General features: G+C 45.1%; 1 protein-coding gene across 2 annotated transcripts; it reads left to right on the top strand.

Moving 5' to 3' along the window:
* Window positions 1-2,854: 2,854 nt before the first annotated feature.
* On the top strand, window positions 2,855-8,630 carry LOC136545652 (metal transporter Nramp1-like). Of its 2 annotated transcripts, XM_066537651.1 has the most exons (13): window positions 2,855-3,274; window positions 4,031-4,109; window positions 4,191-4,231; window positions 4,364-4,442; window positions 4,535-4,639; window positions 5,571-5,680; window positions 6,083-6,264; window positions 6,517-6,586; window positions 6,709-6,882; window positions 6,974-7,078; window positions 7,523-7,654; window positions 7,833-7,928; window positions 8,031-8,630. In XM_066537651.1, exons 1-13 carry the CDS (start codon window positions 3,185-3,187, stop codon window positions 8,337-8,339), a joined length of 1,572 nt encoding a protein of 523 aa, XP_066393748.1. In that variant the 5' UTR covers window positions 2,855-3,184; the 3' UTR covers window positions 8,340-8,630. The 2 variants fall into 2 exon arrangements, with proteins under 2 accessions (XP_066393748.1, XP_066393749.1); XM_066537652.1 differs by lacking the exon at window positions 7,523-7,654.
* The last annotated feature ends 391 nt before the right edge of the window (window positions 8,631-9,021 follow it).

Here is a 9,021-nt window from a genome sequence, read left to right as displayed (position 1 = left end):
AACAACTAAATCATACTGCCCAGCACCGGTGGAACAACAACACTGCAGATTCCTAATAACCATGCACCGGCCGTGATAATAGATATCACTGTCAGGTTTGACCATGAACCACCCGTGATACTACTACTGGTTCCCATCACCACCCGACAATGATAAGGTATTTGGACCTAAAATTTTCTAGCAAATACGGTTGATTCGCGTCTTGAAGTCCCTCCACACCCCTTACCTTCTCTCTCATCCATTGGCGAACTTCTAGGTTTTCTGGTGAAACTTTGGCGCTTTTTCGGCGCAATTGAAGTGTTCTAGCAAAGTCCATCACCACCATTAGGTTCTTTTTGTGGCTCTATGCACCATAGTCACTCATTTATCAAATCCATCGCACAACGCCTATGGCCCCTATATTCTCCCTCACGTAAAGTTGAGCATGCAGCCCGCAGCCCGAAGGCGCGGCACGGAGCCCTGTTTTTTTTTTGCTCGGCCCAGCCTCCACCGGGCCCGTGCCAGGCATGGCCCGATCCACAGGCCGTGCTTGGGCCGCCACCTCGGCCCGCCGAGCGGCACGGCACGGCCCGATCCATAATGGCAGGCACGGCCGCAGCCCGGTACGGGGGGGGGGCTATATAAGCCCCCGCCGCAGCACCCCACACCCCAAACCCTAAATTCATTCCCCATTCCCCCCGCCTCCCCCGCTCCCCGTAGTGGCGCTCTCGCTCTCTCGCCTTGCGTCTCGCCACCGCGGACCACCTGCCACTGCCGTCATCCTGCTCGTCTCCGGCAACATCTCCACCGCCTAATCTTGAAGATCTCGTCTTGCCTTCCTCCCGTTGTGGATAGGGCTTGTTCTCCCGGCCTCTCTCGCCATAGCCTGCCACTGCCGTCGTCTTCCCCGTCTCCGACGACCCCTCCACCGCTGAATCTTGCAGATCTCCTCTCGTCTTCCTCCTCTCATACTATCTTCTTCCTCCTGCCCTCTCTCCTAACTGCTCGTTGTCCTCCACCGGTCGATCTCGTTTGTCGCCCTCTCTCTAACTCACTGTGGATATCCACTATTGAATGAACAGCATTAGTACATTGCTGAAAAGATATTGGAGTTTCTTGAATTGTTCTATGATTTAACTGTTGTACTTTCTGGTGTTTATTACCCCACTAGTCCTTTGATACTGCATTATATACTTGAGATTGCTGGCCATCTGCATGACTATGAACATGATAATAATCTTGCTGCTGTTGTTGTGCCAATGAAGGCTAAATTTCTCAAGTACTGGAAGTCTATACCACTGTTATATTCATTTGCATTTGTTCGAGACCCTAGGGTTAAGATGAGAGGTTTGCAAAATGTTCTTGGATTGCTTGCTCAGTGTAACAATATGAGTTACATTGCCTATTTTGCTGAGGTTAAATCTGAGTTGCATAAACTGTATGACAAGTATGAATCTAAGTTTGGTGCAGCTAGGCCAGCTAGGACCACACATCCATCTGGACTAACAGATAAGAGGAAGCAGGCATAGGGCAAAATTTTTGGAGGATCAGTTTCTTCTGGTCCTTCAAGTGCTGGTTCATCTACCACTGTGGCTCCTGGTCTTTCTGAGCTCACTGTTTACCTTGACAGTGACAATGTTGTTGCCTATGATGATGACTTTGATATCCTCAATTGGTGGCATGAGCATAAACTAACCTATCTAGTTCTCTCTACCTTGGCTAAAGATATTATGTCAGTTCCCGTCTCAACTACTTCTTCGGAGTCTTGCTTTAGTCTTACTGGTAGGATCATTGAGGAGCGACGACGGCGACTGGACTCAGAGACCGTGGAGATGTTGGTTTGCATCAAGGACAGGGAGTTAGGCCAAGATAGAGGACATCATACTATGGAGAACAGGGAGTTAGAAGACTACTTCAAGAACCTATGGCTTGATGAGGAAGCTGCTGCTGCTGCTGCTGAGTGCTGAGTGACAGTGTGAGTCAGTGTGAGTGTGAGTATGAGACATTTGAAACTATGGTTTGTAATAACTTTGAACTTTTGAATTTGAAATGAGCTTGCCATACTCTTTTTTCTTTCTAGGGTTTCTCACGAGGTGTGAGTTTTACCGAGAAAGATTTTTAATGAGGTGACATTGCATAAACAGCTCAAATTAATCATCTTGGCTTTCTTCTTTCTGTGATATTGTGACTTGTGATTTTGTGAAGCAATTGTGTGTGATATTGTGACCGACTATGAAGCACTTGGGAAGTGGGAACTTGTGACTTGTATACTTCAAATATGTATTGAATCTGTTTAACTTGTGAGTTGTGACTTGTAGTTGTATAATTGTAACTTAGTTTGTTAAATGCTTGTGAACTTGTTCAAATATATATTGAATCAGGTGTTTTTACGTGATCGCGGGCTTTGGATTGGCCCGGTACAATTTTGGGCCTGTACTTTTCAGGTTGGCACGGTAAAAAAAAACAGCCCACGTGCCGTGCCTGGGCCGTCAGACAGGCACGGTGGACTGAGACGGCTACCGGCCCTGAGCCATGCCATGCCGGGCGGCCCGAATGCTCGTCGTTACCCTCACGCAGTCACACCCGACGTCGTCCTCTTCCTTTCCTGTTTTCAGCTCCGGCCATCCTTGCCCATCCAACAGTGCCCGTTGCCCACCACCTCGCCACTGCCCACACGCGTACTAGCCTCGCCTGTGCGCGCAAATGTAAGCTGCCACATAGCCTTGCCAAGCACCACTCGCTCGCGTCTGCCTTGACCTCGCCCAGCCCACGCCCCAGCATGTAGACCACGTTGCCGCTACGTCCATGCCGACCTCTGCGCACGAGCCACCGCTATGCCACTCGCATCAGCCGAGACTCGAGAGGTGATCACATTTACGCCTGTCCACATCAGCCGCGGGAGCGCGTGCAGCGCGCGTTCCCGCCTCAGGGTCACACGACGGCGGGGCGGGCGCGCGCGCGCTGCTCTATGCACGCGACGCGACGCCACCGTCGCGCGCGGCCGCGGCCACCTGCAGGCTATTTACTTCGAGATTCTGGAGATGGAGCGCGGAGTCGCAGAGATCGATGTCGCTCTCAGCGTCGGAGTGTTAGCTACACACCGTCACACCCCCGGCCACGCTCCGATCGTATACGAGGCTGCTCCATTGTCCTCTTCTTCTTCGTTCCCTGCTGCCCCTGCCGGCTGCCGTGAGTGGATCAATCGATGGACGCTGCGCAGGCGCCCGCAGGAGTGGTGGTCGACGTCGAGGCGCTCGCCGGACCCGTAGGGAGCGAGGCCCCCGCTGCGGCTAAGGTAAATGGCGCGTCAGTCCGTCAGCTTCAGTGCATTGATACGTTCGTTCTCACCATCAACACTAGTAGTTTTGCAATCCGCACACACATTGTCTAGTGCCTGCCGTGGCCAGCATTCAGCAAAACCGGGACCTTTTCACGTGCGCCCCGCATGTTTGTGGAAATGCCTACGAGCAATGCATATAGTGGCAGGATTTCGATTGCAGGGTGGCAGGGTGCATGTTTTAGCCTTTCTTAATCTGTTCTGGTTATGCTTTCTGCAAGTAATTAATTTTGGTTTCCATCTGGGTCATTTATTCATTTCTATTGCGGAGGTGGACGTCTTGCCATTATGCTTACGCCCATCCCCAACTTAAACTGCAACTTTCTTTTTGTCTGATTGTCCATGGAGTCCTTTCAGATTGTATTGATTGCTCACTTGCCTTTTCGGCCTTTTCTGCTTCACTGTTCCTGCCTCAGTCAAAGTTTTTGCCTTTTTGGTCTTATTTGGCCTACCTTGATCCCAGAAACTAAAAATAACAAATCTCAATTGTATTCTTTCTGCACTGGTTACATGATCTTTGTATGATAGCAGAGACGTCGATGATCTTAAACATTTGTGTGTTTTGTTCTTTTCTTCTACTACTATTGAAATGATACATTGCTGTCCTGTGGGTTAGATAAAAAATGTACTACCCTTTGTCTTTTAGGTTGTCTCATGCTTTTGATTACTGGGCAATAAGTATCCTTGCTAATTCCATGGTGCTGTGTAACACAGGGCCCAGCATGGAAAAGGTTCTTGTACCACGTTGGACCAGGCTTTATGGTCTGTTTGGCCTACCTTGATCCCGGAAACTGTACGCCCCGCACCATTCTTTCTCTATATCTTTTTCTCCATATATCGCACACTATTGATGATACTTGTCAAATTTGAATAGTGGGAACAGATTTGCAAGCTGGTGCAGATCACAGATATGAGGTACACTTTCAGATCTTTGTTAAATCACGCCATTCACCCTAGCAAGCAACATTTCTTGCATAATACAAGCCAACACTAACTACTCTGCTCTTTTTTTTGTCATTTATTTATTTTTAATTTGCTCCTCCGTAGCTCCTCTGGGTGACCTTGATTGGCCTCATCTTCGCACTAATTATTCAGTCATTATCTGCTAATCTTGGAGTAGTGACAGGTACGTACTTTATAGACAACTAGGATATATCATGCGTAGGACTACACTCTCTTATGACGTTGATTGGAATTGATGGCTGTTCACTCACTCAGGGCGGCATCTTGCCGAGCTATGCAAGACGGAATATCCAGCATGGGTGAGAATCTGCCTATGGCTGCTAGCAGAGTTAGCTGTGATTGCTGCAGATATCCCAGAAGGTTAATATCATTTCTTGATAATCTTACATAAAAAAATATTGTTCAATTGCTATTTTGATGTGGGGTCACTCCTAGCCTCTCACGCTCGCTGAGGGGCACGGGGGGAGAGGCCAAGGGTTTCCCATAGGTGAATGACCAAGCTGCCTCGCAGGGATGAGCGAGGGTAAAGGGATGCGAGGTGATGGAAAAATGCGGATTAAACGCCCATTAGTTTGTCTGGAAAAATTCAACTTGTTTCTTACACGAGCGCCCTGGGTATTTATAGACCATGCCCGGGGACGCGGTGGAATTACACTAGGGTTAGACCCCGGAGGGTGGGCGCTATACAATAACCAAGGGTACGGCGGTAATCTCTTTTCCTCAGCTAACCACTCCCGAGCCCCAATCGGCTTGATGGGGCCGTCACCGCCGTCGGGATGGTCCCCTCCCACGGTGGGCGCCAAACCTTCGCGCGTTCCCGGTGAGGGTCCGCCCGCTGCCACCATTTTGCCCCCTTCTCGCCACGCTCCTACGGCACGGCCAACCTTCGGATGCGTCACCTGAACACATGGTCAGAACACGTAGAGCATAAAACCCTCGCCGCGGGGGGTAACATCCGCAGCGAGGCAGGTTAGTTTGGCCAACAGTGGGTTGAGGGCCGGGGGGACCTCCCCCCAACATTTGATTTCTGCTGATAGTGTATAATATTACCGAAGATAAATGGATACAATAAAAGAGGATTCAGTGTTGTTCTATACTAATTCTTAATGCCAAAGCTAAAATGACAGATTTATTCTTCTTGCTAATTTTCAGTTCAATTGGTCCACTGTTTATTCCTGTATAACTCAGGAATGCAAGTTAATGGACAAACTTGCTTTGCCAATATAGGGAACTTAATCAGTTTCCATATTCATTTCACCGTTTGCTTCTCACAAATGTTATGATTTTTCAGTTATAGGGACAGCTTTTGCTTTCAACCTCTTGTTCCATATACCTTTGTGGGTGGGGGTTCTCATCACTGGCTCAAGCACACTTCTCCTCCTTGGAATGCAAAAATATGGGGTAATCATTTTATTGCCAGACTATTCATATCAAAAATGTTTTTACTGACATTCTCACAAACACTTGTGTACTCTGTATTCTCTAGTCGTGTTTGGTTTGAGGAGTTGGCCTAGATGAAATGATCCATCATGAGAATTTCCGTGGGATACTGGGACGGCTCTATCCTTCATGTTTACACTAGAAGTGCTTATGCGGAATGAAGTAGTGATGGATCAACACATCCGATTCCTCAGACAAAACAAGAAAATTAGGAGTCAGATGATGTACCACCCCACTGCTCAAACCAAACTCATCAAAAACTACTTCCAACATTAACTCTGTCTAGTACTAATGTTCACCATTTATATAAGAAATTTTTATGCATATAGCCTGACATGTAGTCTGTTTTGTACATTTACCTAGGTTAGGAAGCTGGAACTTTTGGTTGGACTATTGGTGTTCGTTATGGCAGCATGCTTCTTCATAGAGATGAGCATAGTGAGGCCTCCTGCAAAAGAGGTCATCTACGGGCTATTCATCCCCAGCCTCAGTGGGCCAGGTGCTACTGGAGACACTATAGCCCTTCTTGGGGCTCTTGTGATGCCGTAAGAAATCTAGCATTGAAAATATTTGTGTGTTCATCTGTTTATATGCGGTGTATCTTTTTTTTTTTTACTTTCTAGGAGATTTTGTTTTGGATAGAAGCAGCTTGAATTCTTTTTATTGCTACACACGGTCTTAAGTTTATGCTCTAGAACTCCATTCCTCATCATATCACTATTTTATAGTCTAGGTATTTTGTCAAATAGTGTAGCTCCTTTTCAGTATAAATAATCCTTTTCTTAAATTAATTACAGGCACAATCTATTCTTGCACTCTGCCCTGGTACTGTCAAGGAACACTCCCTCATCAGTAAGAGGAATCAAGGTGAATACATATAATTGAACAGATTCAAATTCAAAAACAATTCAGCTTACATTCTGGCGTTCCACAGTTAAGAAAAATGGCTACAATCAATCAACATATCTGTTCGCTTGTTTGCACTTCAGGATGCATGCAGGTTCTTCCTTTTTGAAAGCGGTGTAGCGATGTTCGTGGCACTTCTCATCAACATCTGTATCATCTCTGTCTCTGGAACTGTCTGTAACTCAAGCAACCTCTCACCGGATGACTCTGCAAAATGCAGTGATATCACCTTGGACTCCTCGTCCTTCCTCCTCAGGGTATTACTGATTACTGCCTGGTCACTACTCACTAGCTTTTGGGCTCTGTTGACTACCAGAGAGTTTACTTGATTGCTTTTTTTTATTTCAGAATGTGCTAGGCAACAACAGCACAGTTGTGTATGGTGTAGCACTCTTGGCTTGTGGAATCAGCTCTTCCATCACTGGTACTTATGCTGGGCAATACATCATGCAGGTACCACTCCTGGTGCGAATATATGTCATCACATAATGTTTGCGATCAAACCACTAAAACTTTGATAATAATTTTAACATATGTAATAATTCAGATGTATCACGTGAGAATGGTATTAGTAAATCCGTTATCTACACATATTTGTTTTTATTAATATATGCTTGGAAAACATAATGGTTGAAGATGCGTAGAGGATCTGTATTTGTCCTAACCAGCAATCAAACTGGATTAGAGCTAGTATCTTCTTCACCTCGATTAACTGATTAGCCTTGTTTCAGTTATCATTGTTAAACTGACAGATTATAATATCATATTCTTTCCAAAATTTACATTACACTTGTACAGAAATTGTTATACTTAGGCATTACATTTCAAGTGCTAAACCTACAATTAATCATGCATGTACTTGAAGCACGGTTTGCATGTCTTTGACTCTTCGCTCAGGGTTTCTTGGACATCAAGATGAAACAGTGGCTGAGGAACCTGATGACTCGCAGTATTGCCATTGTACCAAGCTTAATCGTTGCCATCATCGGTGGCTCCAGTGGTGCTGGACATCTCATCATCATTGCATCGGTACAATTGTTTCGTCCACCATCTGTCTGTCTACATAAGCACCATTTACAGAATCTGTAAAGACAACTTATTAGTATAATTGTATGAACTAATAACAAGTCCATTGACTTAAACTTCTGATTGTACAAAGAAATCTTCTGGTGATTGGTTTGGTTGACTTGCTGTAAATTTGGTGCAGATGATACTGTCTTTTGAGCTACCATTTGCTCTCATTCCACTTCTCAAGTTCAGCAGTAGTAGCATCACGATGGGCCAACATAAAAACTCTATCTATGTAAGTACGAAAGTCAGTTGCAACTAACAATTTTTTTTTTGTTTTGAAAGGACAAATTAGTTTCCTTCCTTAACTAATGATGCATATATTGATGACATGCAGATCATTGGATTCTCGTGGATGCTCGGGTCTGTTATCATTGGGATAAACATCTACTTCCTCTGCTCAAAATTTGTTGGCTGGATCCTTGACAACTCACTGCCAATTTCTGCTAACATTCTCATTGGCATCATCGTGTTCCCTCTTATGCTGCTCTACATTTGTGCTGTGATCTACCTCACGTTAAGGAAGGAGACCATCAAGTTCCTGTCTTGCGGTGAGCTGCAGACCATTGAGACCGACAAATCAAAGGTTGCCAATGATAGCAATAACGAGGAAAAGAAGGAGCATGTATCCTACAATGGCGTCTAGCTTGGCACTGTTCAAGGTGGAGGTGGACGTACTCTATCACAGAAGGAAGTTGGTGCTTACCTAGTACTGATTGGACTGTGTGATATACGTCCTTTGCAATCTGTTTTCACGCTTTTTTGTCTGGTAGTTTAGGCATAATAGTTTGTTGAGCAAGTTGGTGCTTACCTAGTAGTTGTTGGTCTCTAGATTGTGCTAGGCGTAGTTTCCTCAGTGGTTTGGATCAGTGTTTTGCAACCGAGTTGTTTCTGGTTGCCTCCTAGATAAGAAGTTGTGTTTAGTTTTAGTGGGTAGGTCTTTATTACTGGACTTTGTTTGGTGGTTGTATACTAGTCGTGTGGTTTTCTTGCATGTACCACAAATTTTTACATATCACATGACCGTCTATTTCACCGTTTTAAAAGTCACTGTACACATACAATGGTTAGTAACAATGTTACATACATCAAAACTAAAGTATTAAACACACTTTACACGTTTTGTTTACACTATATATATAACGATTAGAAGGAATAGTATAACTAGGATTGACACTTAGAATTGTAGGAGTGGGTGTGAAGATAACCGGTGAGGAGCAACATGGAGTTCAATCACTATCTTCAGAAGAATGTTTATTAAAAGAAAGCCAATCTTTAATCTAGAATGACTTCGATGCTGTCTTAGTTTGTATCTATGTTGTGAACTA

This window comes from Miscanthus floridulus, chromosome 3 (assembly GCF_019320115.1).
Source record: "Miscanthus floridulus cultivar M001 chromosome 3, ASM1932011v1, whole genome shotgun sequence".
Classification (NCBI taxonomy): Eukaryota; Viridiplantae; Streptophyta; class Magnoliopsida; order Poales; family Poaceae; genus Miscanthus; species Miscanthus floridulus.
This window is presented reverse-complemented; position numbering and strand designations above follow the sequence as displayed.